General features: G+C 48.8%; 1 protein-coding gene across 1 annotated transcript in view; it reads left to right on the top strand.

Moving 5' to 3' along the window:
• The window catches only part of Vangl1 (VANGL planar cell polarity protein 1), a 36,943-nt gene extending 24,462 nt beyond the window's left edge, over positions 1-12,481 (top strand). Inside the window, exons 4-7 of the mRNA XM_051165633.1 lie at positions 4,607-4,740; positions 6,104-6,236; positions 7,356-7,590; positions 11,767-12,481. Coding sequence (XP_051021590.1) covers positions 4,607-4,740; positions 6,104-6,236; positions 7,356-7,590; positions 11,767-12,027 — 763 coding nt within the window. The 3' untranslated portion in view covers positions 12,028-12,481. The remainder of the gene's footprint in view (positions 1-4,606; positions 4,741-6,103; positions 6,237-7,355; positions 7,591-11,766) is intronic.
• Positions 12,482-18,248: the final 5,767 nt, after the last annotated feature.

Raw genomic sequence — 18,248 nt, 5'->3', positions numbered from 1 at the left:
CCACTCAACTGTGGAGAATGTTCTGTCCATTGGCTAGATCTGGGTAGGGGTTTAAAGTTTACTGCCTGTATTGTCCTTGGCTGGTGCCTTAGTTTGAGCGAGACGCCCCCCCCCCTTTTTTTTTTAATTTTATAAAATTGTATGAATCCTAAGCCAACCAAACAAGTCAAAGTGGAAAGGCAGAAGGTAAACTCCCCAATCTCCAGTTTTGTTTTTGTTTTTGTTTTTTGTTTTTCTGGCCTAAATGTCAGTTAAAGGGAACGCTCAGAAAGTCAGAATTCAAAACTTGCCCACTAGCCTTGAGGCTTCGGAAACAGCCCTTAGAGACTGAGAGCAATCTAAGCTATCGCCTGAGGTAGTTGGACCTCAGAATCTCCCAGTGGAATTTCTAACTAAGCCCACCTGCCTAGTTCATTTCATTTACCTTTCAGTAATGCACGTCATTTTCAAGTAGGGAATAATTTAAGATAAAATTATGCCCCCCCCCTCCCTGAGACTAGAGTTGTCTGTGGTGTTATCAACAAAATTGTTTCATAGATTGGGAGATTAGAATAGGTGGATTGTGATTTGTCTGATTATTAGATTTGGGGGAGAACAAGGAGGTTGTTTTCATTTCTAGACTTTTTGGGAGTATGACAGGGTTATGTCCACAGCCTGCACCCCGTGGTTCCTGCTTAGAGATGGTTTGGCCAACTCACTGCCTTTGCTCCCTGAACACAGTGCTGACGCGGTGCCAAGCTCCTCACCGGTTTGATTTTCCTGGCCCCCTCTTTCCCCAGAAATGATCTGGTGTAGGAATCAGGACTAGCTGGAAGATTTGCTTTCGTGCATCTCTCAGGCCCCCTTCACCTCTAAATGGTTTTATGAAATACGTCTTGGCCAATCTTAAGCCTATGGGAATCCTAAGGTTTCATAAACAGACAAGTTGAGCCAACAAGTGTTAAGGATATAAAGGAGGCCTCCCTTGTGTGAGGGACTTCCGCAAGGAGTTAAAGGGGCAGGGACGGGATGCCTAACTCCTTGTTGGACATTACCCATCCAACAGCACCCACAGTGCTGACCTTGCTCTGGGTCTAGGGACAGGCCTAGGGGTCTAGAGAGCGTGAAAGGTTTCCCAAAAGAGGCCTGTGTGGTACCATATTTGGAGGATACAGAGACAGAGGCAAGGAAGGTGTCTGAGCACTGGCATTGGCTGAAGGAACGGATGACTGTATGTCCCGGTCGTGTGGACATAGCTATGACTGAGCTGGTACCTAAACCACAGAGATGACTTTGATGGCTAACAGCAAAGGAGGATGTAAAGACGACATCAACCACAGAGTTCTGAGTATTTAGATTGTTCCTGCAGCCTGGAGCAGAATGTGGACACAGATGGCCTCTGCCTGCTGTTTGAACCCATGTCTTCAGCTGTTATGTACAAAGCACAGCTCAGCTATCAGCACAGGGAATCGCCATCAATAAGATTTTGGGGCTTGTAGCACATGGTTTCCTCTGTAAAAAGATGAGGCACCTTAATGTTGCATTTTAACTCAAACGGTTGCAACTTCTTAGAAGTTGAGCACGTTGGCTGTGTATTGTCTAAGTTCCATGGAAATTCTCATCCCTCTTGTATTGTGCGATGTGCTGAGTGCCAGACAAATGGTTCTCTGTAGGCGAGAGTGTGCACAGCTCTTGGAGGCATTTATAAACTTGGCACAAGAGCACTTCAAATCCTGCATTAGCTTGTCAGCCTGGGCATCTGGCCAAGACCATGCCTGGCTCTGAGTCACCCTGGTTCCTCCGTGAGATGATGGAGCTGGGGAAGGAGCAGAGTGACTGCACTTGTCTTCTGTGGGTCTCGGGAGCTAGGCTGTTCTGGCCTTGGCAACACTGAGGCGCTGCATGAAGCTCCAGGTCGCTGTCCCCCAGCACCAGCCCTATCCGTGGGAAGTTCTTAGGGGGCTCCTGTGGTTTTGCTCCAACATTAGCTGCCACTGGCCTTGCCCCAGCTGTGTCGTAGGCCATGCCAGAAGGTAGCAGGAGTTCCGCTAGAGCGAGGCAAAGACAGAAGCCGTTTCTAAAGATGGCACTTGTAGGTTAAAGGCATTGAGCAATGAATGGCACTGTTTCCCTCCGCCGGACTGAGCCCATGGGATTCTCTGGGCTCCTCCCTGTGACCTGGATGAAAATCAAAACCCAGCAGCCACCACAGGAAGGTTGGCTTTGAAGAGGGGACTGGGGGTAACTTCTGAAATTGCCTTTAAAGTCCTAACTTTTTTTTAAGAGGGGATTTATTTGTTTACTTTTTTATGCTATGTATGTACCTGCACCACATGCGTGCAGAAGCCTATAGGGGCCGGAAGGGTATATTAGATCCCCTGGCCCGGGTGGTTATAAGCTGCCATATAAGTGCTGGGAACTGAACCTGGGGCTTCTACAAGAGCAGCCAGTGCTTAATGGCTGAACCATCTCTCAACCTCCACCACCCCCACATCAGTTTTTAACTTTTGGTGAGAGACATGGTTTTCTGTCATAATAACCCAAGAACCTAGAGAGGCCCTTCTGCTGATATAAAAACATGGGAGGAACTAGTTTGAACCAGTGTGTCTGTATAACCGAGCCTTATTTTCACACTTAGTGCCTCTGCCTCACCTTAGGCCCAGAGTTTCTAGAATGTTAGCGCGCAGGCAGAGCCAGAAGAGCAGTGGTGACGTGCAAGGGAATGTGTGCGTGATGGGTGAGGGTGCACCTTTGCGTGCAGTGGGGTTGGAAGAACAAATGCCCCTCTCTGGAGAAGGTCACAGCAGATGTTGAAAGCACACTGAGCAGAGCCCAGAGCATCACCGAGATCCACAGGGAAGCCCTTCACCTCCGAGGACCACCTCTTGGGGAAGTGACTCTGTCCTCCCACACTGTCTTAATGCCTGCTGGGTTCCCACAGAGTGCAGAGGAGAGCACTCAGCCAGCCGGGCCTCATCCCTGTCCGTGTTTAGTTCTTAAAGTAGAGTCTTGGGGAGTGTAGGGACTTATAGGGGAGTGAGGGAAGCAGGGGAGGGTAGTGGGGGGGAGAGTCTTGGGGGGGTGACACAAAAGCGTCAACTATTTGGCTAAGGGCTGCAAAGTCAGTAGGAAGTGAAGGCCTCTGATCCACGGTGAGCGTACTGGGATGCCACGTAGTCCTCCAGGAATCCAAGGCAGCCCCTGCCCTAGTGCTCTGGCTATTGTAAATAATCCTTATAAGCCCATTATCTCAGCTTGCTGGGAAGGAGCCTCAGAAGGCAAGATAAAACAGAGCCGTGGTATTTAGCACACTATGGTTGGTGAACAGCTTCAAGAGCTGCAAGTGGCAGGACACACAGCTCAGGGTGAAGGGCCAGCATCTAGGTTGTCAGTCAGCTCCGGGGTTCTATCGAAACTATAGTGCATGCCATGCCATTGTGCGGCTCGTGGGCTTTCTGTGGCTTTGTTCTCTTGCCTGAAGTGCTCATGAGGGTCAGACGAGATGGGGTGGGTGAAAGCCCTTCCTCGTCATTGCTGGCTCACCTTTGAATCAGCAAGGTTCTGCATCTGAGGCAGAAAGTGTTTCTTTTCAGCTCCCAGCACGCACCCATACTCCTGGGTATGGGTGTTATCGCCTGTCCTCCAAAATGGTGGCTTGGTGTTGTCATCTGCTGAGTGTCCAAGACAGTAGCCAAAGGGCAGGGGCTCCTGACAATCGTAAGACCCAAAGGATGCTAGCTGAAGCCTCATTTTAAGTGGACTCTGCCTCATAGGGAGGCCATCTTTGTAACCTGGAAGACCAACTCCTTAATCCTGAGGCAACGTTGTGTGTGAAGCCTCCAAAACTTTGACCTTCCATTCATAAGCCCTGTGACAATCGTCAAACCTCCTACCTTTGCGGGAGAGGGGCTCCTAACTTTCTTCTTTCTTTCTTTCTTTCTTTCTTTCTTTCTTTCTTTCTTTCTTTCTTCCCTTCCTTCCTTCCTTTCTTACTTTTCTTTTTTTCTTTTTGTAAACTGAGGACAAACAGAAAAAGTTCTATGTACACCAAACCTAAACCTCAGTTCCAACCACTGTCCAGATGGGTTACGGGGAATGACAGAGCCTGAGAAAGGAAAGAAGCCATAACACTGGGGTGCATGGGGGATGTGGGGGCTGCAGACGGCGCTCAGAGGCTACCCCGACGTGCTGGTATAGGGGCCACCAGACGGCACTCAGAGGCTACCGTGACGTGCTGGTGTAGGGGCCACCAGACAACACTCAGAGGCTACCCCGACGTGCTGGCGTAGGGGCCACCAGACGGCGCTCAGAAGCTACCCCGACATGCTGGCGTAGGGGCCACCAGACGGCACTCAGAGGCTACCCCGACGTGCTGGCGTAGGGGCCACCAGACGGCGCTCAGAGGCTACCCCGACGTGCTGGTGTCACTCAGAGGCTACCCCGACGTGCTGGTATAGGGGCCACCAGACGGCACTCAGAGGCTACCCCGACATGCTGGCGTAGGGGCCACCAGACAGCGCTCAGAGGCTACCCCGACGTGCTGTTGACCTGACTCAGAAAGACTTCTCATTTCAGACCAGCTGTGCTCTGTGAAAACCCTGCATTCATTTTTGCCTTTGTTTCACAGCATCCAGAGAGCAGCGTTGGTGGTTCTGGAAAATTACTACAAGGACTTCACCATCTATAACCCAAACCTCCTAACAGCATCCAAGTTCCGAGCAGCCAAGCACATGGCTGGCCTGAAAGTCTACAATGTAGATGGTATGTGCTTGAAACCATTTGTGGGGTGTGGGGCCACAGTTAGGCATCTCTGCAGCTTTAACTTTATAGCGCATTTGCCTCTATCTGTGCTCTGTGCTGGCCTTATGGCCTTTTCTCACTTCAGAACAGTTTCTGTTTTTATTTTCAATGTAGGCAAACATGTTTTCCAGAGGGAATGTCAGTTTACAGTCTACACACAAGTCCATTAGGGGACTTTGGTATTGGAAACTGCAGTTGTGTTTCCTACCTCTTGCTGGGTACACCTCAGATGAACGCCCTTAGGAGAAGAATGCTTTCCAAACATCTGAACATCTTACCCAAGGACTGAGAATGCTCCCCAAAGGCACCAGGCCTAGAAGTGGCCAGAGTTCAAGTATCTGGGAGCCCTTCTCAGCCTTCTCAGTCTTGGCTGAGAGCAGGAGTTGAATGGTGACAAAAAAAAAAAAAACAAAACTGGAGCCAGACTAGAGAAGTTATCGCCCAGTTCCATTCAGGGTGTCAGATGCTCATGTGTGAGAAACAGGACTCCTCGTCCCTTCCTGCCAGGTGCCTGAAACAAGACAGGGCTTCGCAGACTCCAGGAGAGAATCCTGTTGCCAACAGGTCAGCTGACTTGCATAGGCATCAGGTTTTGGTGATGACATCATACCTAGGTTTGATTTTTGTTTTTGCTTTGCCTGCATAAGGTGTACGACTGATAAGTTTCACCCCTGATGGGAAGACTTAGTTCACCCAGTCTGAAGAAGCAGGTCACCCAGAACAAAGCCTGAGACCCTGACTGTGTCTTTCCGATAAGCTAAGGGGGGTATTGCTCAGGGTGACACGGAACTTCTAGGTCTCTTCACAGATGGGGCGTTTTCGTGGTTCGCTGGGGCTCTGGTGCTTGGGGTGCTAGAAGCCTGGCTTAGCTTGTTTTCCTGTATGTGGTCACTGTACGTGTCCCTTGACTTTCTCTTCTCCCTGTCTGTCCTTGTTCCCCCACCTTGCTCACTCTCTCTCTCTCACTGTTTGCTGCATGTGATGTCCCAGCCGCCCTTATGGCCAAACTGAAACTTTGTGTAGCAGACGGTAAGTGACATCATCGGCACACCCTGGCGGGTGTTGTTCTTGGCCAACGTTGCGAGTGGTTGAGCATCCTGCAGTCCCCTCCAAGTCCTCTTTCCATTTCCCCATCAGACTGGGTTAGACTCCTTGGCTGCTGTGAATACGGAGGACTGTGCCCAGGGGAAGCCGCTTTTAGGATCTGTGTGTCCTCCGTAGGGGGCGGGTGGCAGAGTACCTCCAGACCCTGGTACTGTTTTTTTGGTTCCTTTTCCTGGCCTTGGGTGTCAAAGCTGTTCTGCCATTCTCCTTTCGTCAAAAGGGCCCAGTAACAACGCCACCGGCCAGTCCCGAGCCGTGATGGCCGCAGCTGCCCGGCGCAGGGACTCCAGCCACAATGAACTGTATTATGAAGAGGCCGAACAGGAGCGCCGGGTGAAAAAGCGGAGAGCGAGGTCTGTGACCCTCACGTGCCTGGCCCCTCTCGTCTAATATTTTATTCTCCCTCTTTTTAAAATCTTTCAGAGCTAACTTTCAGTTTTTAAACATGACCTGTGTGGGTGTTTACAGTCCATTTCACTCTCCTGTGTCTCTCACTTTGTGTGCCATCACCACCGGACATAACCTCTCGACACCCTGCTCCCAAAGCTTATGTCTGTGGGTCTGGGGTTGGGCCTGGGACTTCGCATTTGGAGCCCCACCCACAGTTTCCTGTGTTAGTTGAAGGTGACATAGGTGGCTTCCCTTATGCCTGCTGCCTCATTCTTCCTTTTCCTGAGCTGCTGGCGGGCTGTGTGAGGGGTGGATGGACCAAGGGGGCTAAGCTCTGGTTTCTTTTCTTTTTGTAGCCCAGGCAGGTCTTGAACCCTCTGTGTAGCTGAGGATAACATTGAACTTATTTTTTTTTTAACCTTAAAAAAGAAAGAAAGAAAGAAATTTATTTCTGTGTGTGTGCACGTGTGTGTGCTTGTGCATGCACACGTGTGTCACAGTGCACATGCGGAGATCAGGACAAGATTGGGGGATGGTTCTTTCTTTCCACCACATGAGTGCCAGGGGTCAGATTCAGGATGTTAGACTTGGCAGCAAGCTCCTTTACGCTGCGCCATCTTGTCTGCCTGACTTACTGGACGTCCACCTCCCAAAGGGCTAGATTACAGGCGTGAGCCATCACATGTGCTGCTGGGGATTTGCCTCGGAACTCCGTGGCTCTTCCCAGATGGAGACTAACCAGAAGAAGTCTTTTGATCTCAACCTTTTTTTGGAGAAATCCAAACCCAGGTTAAAGTGAGTTTTCTGAGCTCATTATTGGCAAAACTGAGGAGGCCCAGGGACACTGCCCCCCCTCCCCCCGCCCCACTCTCACCTTATTGCTGCTGTCTCCGCTTTTCCAACTCCCAGGCTCTTCACAACGCCCTGGAGGACAGCTAGGAATAGCAGTATGGCAGAACCTTGGGGAAGCTGATGGTAGGCCAGGGTGCTGCAGTGAGCCAAAGACTCCCGGGGTCTAGTGGGACTGTCCCCAAACTCAACAGCGGGCACCGCCTTGATGATTGTGGCGAATCTCCTTCCAGATTGGTGGTGGCCGTAGAAGAAGCCTTCATCCACATCCAGCGTCTCCAGGCTGAGGAGCAACAGAAGTCTCCCGGGGAAGTGATGGACCCCAGAGAGGCAGCACAAGCCATCTTCCCCTCCATGGCCAGGGCGCTCCAGAAGTACCTGCGCACCACGCGACAGCAACACTACCACAGCATGGAGAGCATCCTGCAGCACCTGGCTTTCTGCATCACAAATAGCATGACCCCCAAGGTGTGCTGCCAGGGCCGGCAGGCAGATAGGTCCCTGACACCCTGTGCGCTGCCAGGGCCGGCAGGCAGATAGGTCCCCGGGTGACACCCTGTGTCTCCTTGGTTGCCCACCACGTTATCTGAAGACATCTTTGTGTTTTTTTTAATATTTTTTATTTAATTTTTAAATTTATGTGCGTTGGTGTGAGGGTGTCAGATCTTGGAGTTACAGACAGTTATGAGCTGCCATGTGGGTGCTGGGAATTGAACCCGGGACCTATTGGAAGAGCAGACGGTGCTCTTAACCACTGAGCCGACTCTCCAGCTCCTGAAGACATCTTTTGATTTTTATTTATATGGACTTTGTGTGTTTCTGTGTGACCATCTCTCGTGTGTGTTTGGATGCCTCCTACACAGGATAGAAGACTGTGTTAGGTCCCCTGGAAGTAGAGTTACCAATGTCTGTGAGTCTCCTGATAGGGGCACTAAACTTGGGTCATCTGGAAGAGCAGCACGGTCTCTTTAACTGCTGAGCCATCTCTCCGGTCCCTCCACCTTATTTGTTGACACAGGGTCACTCACTGAGCATGGGGCTCAATGATCCTGCTGGACTAGATGGCCAGTGAGCCCCTGGGATCCTCCTGTCTCTGCCTCCCCAGCTCTGGGGTTACATGCACTTCCATGACCTTTTTGGTAGCGGGCTAAAGATCCAAAACAGATTCTCATAAGTCTGGGCCAGCTCCCCAGCCCAGTACAATTGTTGTCTAATTTACATTTTAAAGGCCTCCAGATTCTATAACAGAGGAAACAATTTCACAGTGAACCAGTACAGAGTAGTGGTTAGGGTGGGCACTGGAGATAAACTGACCCATTTTAACATGGGTCCTCCACCAGCTCTCTGCCTATACAACCTTGGACAAATAGCTTCTGGTACTGTGCCTCAGTTTCCTAACCCGTAAATTGAGGATGTTCTTCATACCGCGTGTTAAGTCACGCCGTATACTTAAACTCATCATTATCGTTTGATAAGGTCTGACTAAACAGCAATTGTTCGTTAGTAGAAATCATGCCACCATTTTGGATGTTGCAGAATTTGTTTTTACCAAACCGTCTTCTGGATCACGGCATTTCTACACCTAGGGATAGATAGTATAGTAATCATCGATGTTATTTAATAGAGGACTATGGCTAAAAGGGGAAGGGTGGGCGCATCAGGCGTCCCGGTCTACTCAGTTGGCTTGTTCCTGTGCACAAGTTTTTCTTATAGCTGAATCCTCCCATATAAAATATGGGTATCTGCTTGACAGGGTTGTTGTGTGAGAAATAATGATAAAGGAGCTATAGAGCGTGCAAATCACATGAAGGCATGCATGGCTTGGTGCACAGGTAACATCTCCTAGCTCTTTGTCCTAAAGACATCTTACGCTTCCACTGCTCACAGGAGTCAGTACTACCAGCTTGGAAACACTATGCAGAAGTGTCCAAGGAAGGAAACTGTGAGGTTTTCCATTTCTCTGACTCAGTAGTCTCTCACCCAGGAAAGATCTCCAGCACAATCAGGTCCATATCAGCTCTGTATCCATGGCTCCCTCATCTGTGGAGTCTGCCAGCCACGGATGGAAATGTGCATCTCCACACTGAGCAGGTACACACACTTTCCTGTCACTGTCCCTTACACAGCACAGCGTAGCAGCTCCTGAGCATTGCGGTGCAATAGGCTCTGTAAGCCACTTAGAGACGCTGCATGCTGAAGCACACAGATGTCTACAGGGTACACGCAAATGTTGCGCCATTTTATATGAGAGACTTGAACATCAGATTTTGATATATGAGGGGCATTCTAGAATCAGCTTAAAATATCGGTACGCACAACTATATATTAAAGGTCGGTTGCGCACCCCCCGGAATATTCTATATAACTCCAAACTGGAAGGCATTTACAAATGGAAGAGTGTCTAGCATGCTATGGTATATCATCTGTTGAAATGTGGGGCAAAGCTTGAGTATTTAGTTACTAAAGCCCAAGTACAACAGAGCATAACCATGGGCTGCAACAGAGAACTCTGAGCCTGTGTGCACGGTAACGGCTTCTGGCAAGGAGGAGGGACAGCTGTTTTTCTTTCTTCAGGGTTTCTTAAAGTCTGATCTCTTCCCATTTCATTTTTAAAACTTGTGCTTTATTAAATTTTTATTGTAAAAATAGACAAGTTCAAATTAGAAGGTCACAGTTTCATCCAACCTGTGGTACATTATGACTGTAACCACGGTGCTTGGGGGGCTAAGGTAAAAAGGATCAAGAATTCAAGTCCACCCTGGGCTAGGTAGTGAGTTTTGGTCCAACCTGGGCTATCTAGAAGAACCCTTCTCAGGAAAAAAAAAACAAACAAACAAAACTAGAGCTGGATAAAAAGTTCAGGTCCCAGGACCTACCTGCTGGAAGGAAAGAACTAACTCTTGAAAGTTGTTTTCCAACCAACTACACACATGCCAAGGCATGGCATGCATGTGCGTGCACAGAGAGAGAGAGAGAGAGAGAGAGAGAGAGAGAGAGAGAGAGAGAGAGAGAGAGAGAATGGAGGAGGAGTAATTAGAAACCCAAAATTGAAAATTAAAAAAAAAATTTTGAGAGGGAAAAAAAAGCACTGTGACACACACACACAGACACACACAGACACAGACACACACACACACACACACACACTCCCTACAGTTCTCTCTGGTGTGGATCGCTGTATGTTCTCTGAACTGTGTCCGTGTTCTAGTTCTTAAGGGAGAAATGCTTTGATACCAGACACGTCTGCAGTTTGGAAAGCTGCTCTCTTCACTCAAGGCTTCCTGGGTCTTTCACCCTGCACACACAGACCTGACTCACGCTGCTCCACTCAATCCCTGTGAATAGCTGCTCCCGATCCCACCACATATGCAGATTTCCTAACTGCTTGTCTGGTGATGCACATTTGAACTAAGTTTTATGAGTCGAAGGCAGGGGTTGGCTGTTTCTGTGACTCCGATTTCACTGGAACCCAGCCACACCTACTTATGTGCCTGTCACCATGGCTACAGCTGCTCTCAGTGCACAGCAGAGTGGAGGAGTTACGAAAGAGGATTGCTTGAAAACCAAAAAAAAAAAAAAAAAATGTCTTGACCTCGGCCTAGGACCAGATGGATACATGCCAGTATATTTCAACTCACATTATCGGTTCATTTTCTCCCAGCTAAACTGAGTCATGTGTTTAATTCTATGTCAGAGACATTAGAGAATAGTGATAGCATCGTCCTTAACCTCTCTGTGAGTATGGAGCCTGGTGGGGAGGTGGGGCCAGCCAGTCATCACAGTTCAGGAAGTAAAATATGACACGAGGTCACCCGTGTGGTTTCAGGAGCCTCTGCAAAAGAACAACATGTCAAGCTGTTTGAGAGGGCCAAGGAGACAGTTTCAGTTGTAAAAGGCAAGGATGTGTAGAGCAGTGCCCAGCAGGAGGAATGGCCCAAGAGAGGGTGTGGTGGAGTCCAGGAACGTCAGTGTGCCTGGTGTCCCTGGAACAAGAGCTCAGAAGAAGGGAGGGGCCATTGGTCTGGCCATCCCTAGAACTGGCCACCCAGGCGTCATCCATTCTGCATAAAATAGCCATCGCTCACAAGTGTGCCTACTGGAACCGTGAGTGCTTTGTGTGAACTGAACCTTCCCACTTCGCGGCAGCCCAGTGAGTGGCTGTAGCGTCGTCTCTTGTCCTCGAGATAGGGCAGATGACTGAGCAGCGTCACACAGCCAGCTGGGTGGTAGGGCAGGCAGTTTTGTCTGTGTGGTTGTTCTTGTGTGTCTGCCTTGGATTCACTAACTGCTCCTCCACACCAGGTACTCAGCCCGCCCGCAGGGCTCTTTTGCTTTAGTGGGAGGACATACCTGCATCTTCAGGTGGCATGTTACATCAACAGTGGCTTCTGGCAGACATTAGTTAGGTACCCCCTTCCCTCACCTCATCCCCTGATTGCAAGTTGCCAAGAGAAAATGCAGAAGTGCAAGGAGTCTTCTTTCCCCTGGGGTATCTCTAAGGTCTTGGTATAGTTGAGAAGTTCAACTTCAGTCTAAGGTCTTAGGGTAGTTGGGTAACGTTTCCAAGGGAAAAGAAAGATGGCCCCTGGCCACGAAGCACAGCAGCCCTTTGTAACTTCCCGAATGTTCTTCCTTGGCTTTCAGGCTTTCCTTGAACGGTACCTCAGCGCGGGCCCCACCTTGCAGTATGACAAGGATCGCTGGCTCTCGACCCAGTGGAGACTTATCAGTGATGAGGCTGTGACGAACGGGTTACGGGATGGAATTGTTTTTGTCCTGAAATGCTTGGACTTCAGCCTCGTGGTCAATGTGAAGAAAATCCCGTTCATCGTACTCTCTGAGGAATTCATAGACCCCAAATCTCACAAGTTTGTTCTTCGCTTGCAGTCTGAGACATCGGTTTAAAAGGTCTATACTTGTGGCTTTATGGAAAACAAAAGAAGAATATATAAATGGATAGATTATATATATGTGTGTGTGTGTCCAGGGGGAAGTTCTTTTATAAAGATTTTTTTTTAATTCAACACTGACTGAAACTGGCAGAGGATAGACCAGTATCCTTCGACCATCTGCACTTTATTTGGACGGAAGCAGATGTCCACCCTGACAAGCGACCAGTGGCGTCTGACTTTAATAGATGGGACTTCTGAAGAATCTGTTCCCTGGAGTTTCCGTGACAGCTGTAAACCAAAGTGTAGCTGCTGTGTCCTCGGGAGCCTCGCCTTACAACTGGTCCCTGCCTACGGCCCAGTACCACATCCCCCTGTGTTTCTGGTCGACCCCCTCATAGATTCTAGTGGACTCACTTTATTCTGCTTCTGGAAACCAGACACTACACACCTACGTATGTGTTTGTACGTGTGATCGTGCATAGCCATACCACCCTGGGAAGTGGTGGGCAGTCCAAGAAATGTTCCCTCACCTGAGCCTTTGGTCTTTGGTGCCTTACATTCCAAAGAGAAAGAGCTCAACAGGAAATGTGCACTGTCGTTTTTTGCAGCTGTTAAGTGATTTGCTTTCCTTTCCTCCTGTTTCTGCCCCTCTGTTGGCCTGAGGCAGGTAGCCCTTCCCTAGCCCTGGGATTGTCCATCAAGGCTCTACTCTAGTCCAGGCTCCTGAGTACCCAGACTACAGCCATACCTGGTGGGTAGCCCTGGCCAAGCTAGCTGAGCCCTCCAGGCCTGACAGGGACTTGGTTTTCCACAGTATGACCACAGGCTCTTTGCACAGCCGCAGCCCCTCCCACAGTCTTTCTCTGGAGAAGTCAGGGTATGACTCTGGGAAGCCATTCAGCTGCAGTGCCCCCTTTAGGCTACAGCAGGGAACCCCATCCACCTTCCTTCGCACAAACCAGGAGAGACCAACACTGTGACTCCCAGTTGGCAGGTGCACCTTAGAGCCATCCAGTTTCCCAAGGAGACAAGTACCCACGAAGCTCATGTGCCAAGCTGCTCTGCCACAGGAAAACAAACAACAGCCACCACCCTGGCAACTACCGCTGTCCCATCCCTGTGGTTTGTGACCCCCGCTCCAACACTGTGCAACTTACTGCAAGAAAAACGGTCGCTGTGCCCTTGCTGGGCAAATTGCCCTTAATGGTCAGGAAGAGAGAGAGAAAGGAGGTGCTGCAGAACTGGAGAGAGAAGAGTGCTGCAGACCAGGAGGCCCCTTCTGTCTGCATGTTCTGAAGCTGGCATCAGGGGACTGTCCCCTTAATGTCCCTTTTGTAGACATAGGTGCCTCCTGGCAGAGTCCTGTGCATGAGAGTACCCAAGGAGCCATGCCCTGGCCCTTTGAAGTGGGCTGTCCCGGTCTCTGTTTGCCGTCCTGTATCTGAGGTCATGCTCCACGTCCATGCACACGCACCCTTCCTGTTTATGCATCCAACAAACCCTACGATGCTGTCTGTGTCATTTTTTGAAAAAAAAAAAAAATCAAATTGGCTTGGGATATTCGTGATGCACCTGTACTTAGAAAGGCCAAAGTTATTCTCTGTCCAATAACTTCTGGCTCCGAAAGATGTGTGGGAGGAGAAAGGGGAATCCGTGGACAAGGTGCAGAGCCAGGATGCTCCGTGTCAACAGCATGGCTCTGTTTAAAACGCACATAGTGTACCCATGGTGCTTTGCTCTTAGCCTTTTCCCTTTAGGTCCCTTCTGACTGGAAGTCCCTCATGATGTCTTTCTCAGGAAATGTTTTAGGAGAAAAGGTAAGGGGTGGGCAGTCGGTGAGAGACCGGCTGTGTGTGGCGGGAAATGTCACGGAGTAGCTGCTCTACCGCGAATACCATTGCAGTCGTTAAGTGCCATAGTATAAACAATGTAGAGTTAAAAGTAACACTACTTGTCAGCTTGTTAAAATACTGCGCTTCCAACCCTGTCTTAAATTAATGGGTCTTGAAGGGGTTAAATTGTAGTCATGTGTTGGTATGCGCATTTCCAGCAGGGCAAAGAAAGATTTAACTTAAGGAATTAATGTATTTTCTCTCCTGGCCCTTAAGGAGAATTTCAGACTTCCTGAAATTATCGTTTTTGGTTGTAAATTGAATATCGATTTTTTTTTTTTCCGAAACACGAAGTTTGTGTCGATTCCTTCTTGAAAGAAAAACAAAATCAAAGGCAAGATCCTTTAAAGGTCTTATGCTCCCAGCATCTTAACAGCCCAAGTCAAAGTGGGAAATGTGTGAGTGATATTTTGTAAAAAGAAATGTAAAGTTGCAGAAAGCTGCATCACACAATTGAAGACAATAAATTTTTATTTCATTTCTTGGATGCTCATAGCCTACTCTTTTTAAAGGATGTAAATTGTGCCCTAAGGCTCATAGGATGCAGGATCCTATTAGAGGACATGGGATCCCATTACCTTAAATGTTTATTGATTTTTTTCCCCATACCTTTCAACCTAAGTTATTAAAATTCTAATATTAAATGTGAAAGAACTCAATGAGGAGTGTAGGTCTGACACTGCTGTCCTCCCCCTGGTGATTTTCATTATCTACAGACATAGACAACTTTTGCTCAAATGTGTGTGCTTTAAAAAAAAAAAAAAAGGCGGGGGCAGTCTTTGACCGTCCATGAACCAAATGTTCAAGAAGTCTGCACCATGGGGGTTAGAATAGATACAGATTTTAAGGTTATTAGGCTTATTCATCCGTAGCTCCAGAGAAAATGCTTAGCCGTCATTTTCCCCCCAACAATTATCACTTCCCTTTGTTCCCCTGAGTCTTGACAGCAGAGTGTGAAGTCAGTGTGAAGCCAGTGGCCTGGCTATGTTTGTCTCATTGCAATCTAGTGAGTGAGGAGATCGGCCCTGCTGGCCAGTCTTAGAAAGTCTTACAAAGGTGCTCACTCTTGCCATTTCTTGAGTCAGAGGAGGTGGTAACCAGTTCTGCTTTCTATGTCATCCTCTGGCATGCATGGATTAAATGTAACAGCTTGTCTTAGGGTTACTGTTGCGTGATGAAACACCATGAGCAAAGCAACATGGGAGGAAAGGGTTTGTGTGGCTTATGTTTCCACATCGCGGTTCAGAGGAAGTCAGGACAGGAAGTCAGGCAGGACAGGAACACCTCAAGCAGGGCTGGCACCTGGAAGCAGGAGCTGACTCAGAGTCCGCGGAGGAGTTCTGCTTACTGGCTTGCTCCTCATGGCTTGCTCAGCCTGCTTTTCTACAGCATCCAGGGCCAAAAGCCTAGGGTCGGTTCCACCCACAGTGGGCTGGGATCTCATCCATGGATGACTAATTTTAAAAAATGCCCTACAGGCTTGCCTACAAACAGATCTTAGGGAGGCATTTTTCTCAGTTGAGGCTCTCTAATGACTCTAGCTTATGTCACAGTGTCATAAAACTAGCCAGCACAGAGCTGTCTGTGAGTGACTACCAACATACTGGACCCTATGGGAATTGACTACACACCCTCTCCTCACTGCCAACCACTGACCCAGTGAAACAACAAAGCCGACTCCCCGGTTTGCCCTCCTCAGCCCTGGGCCTGCAAGACTCCCCACATGTGGGTGTGAGTCAGGGAAGGGGAGGGCTTATTTCCGCCTGTATTTCTCTGAGCACATGTTGTCAGGTTGACCTGTGTTTGCACGTTGGCAATCATGACATCCACGTGACCAATGACAAGTCAGTGTGTGTCTCATTTGTACACGTGTGTATGGCTTTGCCTGTGAGGGTCTACGTCTCTGTTCAAGAGAGTTCCTCAGAGCTGGCTCCTTGTCTGTACTCTGCTTTACTCCTTGTGCTAGCTTCTCTCCAAAGAGATGCCTGTGGGAGCCTGTTGTTACCCTGTGGTGGCCTGCCTTTTTTTTTTTTTTTTTTTTTTTTTTTGCATTAGGACCTCTATGACTTGTAAACAGAGAAAAATAAATTTAAAAAGGGCAAACTCTCTGGGCCTCCGCTCAAGTTTCACCACCCTGGAAGACCCCCTGTGCATTTATTAATGTAACTTTAAAACAAAACAACCAATGGTTACTTACTGAAACTGGCAGGGATGTCTATATGACCATGTAAAGAGTCCTGCAGCAAAGACCCTACGATTATAAAGTGGCATAAAGTATTTCTGGGTATTGCTTGCTCTTTATGGATCTTGTTACATGTCACACACACACACACACATCAAAAAGAAATCACTACTGTGAATTTACTAGTATGTAACCTTGTCATATCCCATTATAAATAAAACATGCCTTGTTTGTAAGGCGCCCACAGTGCAGTTCTTGAATGGTATTCAGCAGAGTCCTGAGCTGACACCACTTGACTCCAGTGAAACCACCTTCCTGAGCTTTAACCAAATGGGTGCTCAAAAAAAAAAAAAAAAAAAAAATCAGACTTGCGACTATGTGTTTTGATTAACTTTTTTCTTTGCTGGGGGTGGGGCTGTTAGTGTACAGAGTGATGGATTTCATTGTGGCCTCATTCTAGTGAAAATGAACAGAGTCCCCATTTGGGCAAAACATTGTATTTTGGTCATTTAAGGGAAGGGTGGGGAGGGGTGCCAATACTCCCCAGGTACTACACATCAGACACTGCCCTGCACAGCTTGCCCTCCCCACAGCCCGCCCTCCTTAGAGAGCCTTGTATTTGCAAGTGAAAAAGAAAGTTGAAAGAAGAGGCTTGTGAGAGGGGGGGAAGGAGGGGAGGAGGGACCCCTGGTTGATAAATGGGGTTCCAGACATGGCGTCAGAGCCCAGCCCCACCTCCCACCCCCCACCCTACCCCCTCACCCTCTTACCCCCCCACCCCCCACCCCCCCACACTCTACCCAGGAACATGATCTAAGCAGTTTGGCATTTCTGGGTGTGGAGGAAGAACCTGGAGACAACAGCCTTGAGGGGGAACCCCGAGGCAAAGAATTCCTTGGGAGAAAAATCATCTCATTTACTTTGGTCCCATGGGAAAGCCTCTGCACCTGGCTGGCCTGTGGGGACATATAATGGGAGCAAATAAGGAAGGCCCTCTTCACAGGAAAGCCCTACCCAGCCAGGCTTGGGCTGCTGCTGCGTTGCTCCCAGCAGCCTGGACCATTGGCTTTCAACCTCTGCCTCTCCCTGCTGGAGCTGGCAAGGGCTTACTTGGGCCTTGGGCACAGGGGCCTGAGCAGGCTTTTGGGGGCGGGAGAGCTGAGTTAGCCAAGCTGGGATAAGAGATTGGCTGCAGCCCCTCAGGAATGGTGGGGATCTGGGGCCCCCAGGCCTGGCTCCTTGACTCCATGTTCTCCGTTTTCCCCCACTTCCCCACACCCACCCTTTGGACTGTGGGCAGAATACCCATAAAGTAGAGCTCGGGGGTCAAAAGGAAAGAAGAAAAGGCCTGTTTTTCCTCTATCCCACTGTAAATTACAATGTGGCTGTTCTGTTTTAGTGGGAGATGGGAGGAGATGGGCGGAGGGTGCTCACATTGTCACCACACTGGGAGTTAAGATGAGACCCCCCCAGAGGTGAACAGGGAGTGACTGACACTAGAGCTTAAGACACTGAGTCCCTTTTGCTCCATCCTGTCCGTGTTTACCGAAGTTACGCAACTGGCTTCACCTATGAAATGCACTTCTCTGACGGATTAGTGTGGACTCGAGGCTCCTGAAGCCAAGCCCGAGGCAGTGCAGGCAAGGCAGCTTCCTCAGAAAGCCCAGTGATTTGTTCTCATCTAGATAAAATAAAGACACTTTTGTACTAACTCCTGGGGACAAATGTAACAACCTCCCAGGCTTTTATCTTGAGAGTCTGAGTCTTTTGACCCTGAAACAGCATTTGGATAAAAGCAATCGAGCATGCAGTCTGTCTGGCTTTGCCTGTCTCTCTGTTCCTCTGAGCATTCAGGCACGGCCAGGTGCATTCTCTGTGAATTTGTTCACGTAGGACGGTGGTTCTTAACCTTCCTGAGGCTGCAAGCCTTTAATACAGTCCCTCATGTTGTACTGGCCCCCAACCATAAAATTATTTTTTTTGCTGCTTCATAACTCTAATTTTGCTACCATTCATGGTCACCGTTCCTTAAAATGAGGACATGAGAAAACCCTAATGTTAATATCTCTTGTTTATGATGGTCACTCCGTGCTTTATGTTTCCAGCTCCTCTGGAACCCCAGAATTATAACTCTGCTTAACCAAAGTTAGTTTTCAAGCA

Source organism: Acomys russatus, chromosome 23, assembly GCF_903995435.1.
Source record: "Acomys russatus chromosome 23, mAcoRus1.1, whole genome shotgun sequence".
Classification (NCBI taxonomy): domain Eukaryota; kingdom Metazoa; phylum Chordata; class Mammalia; order Rodentia; family Muridae; genus Acomys; species Acomys russatus.
This window is presented reverse-complemented; position numbering and strand designations above follow the sequence as displayed.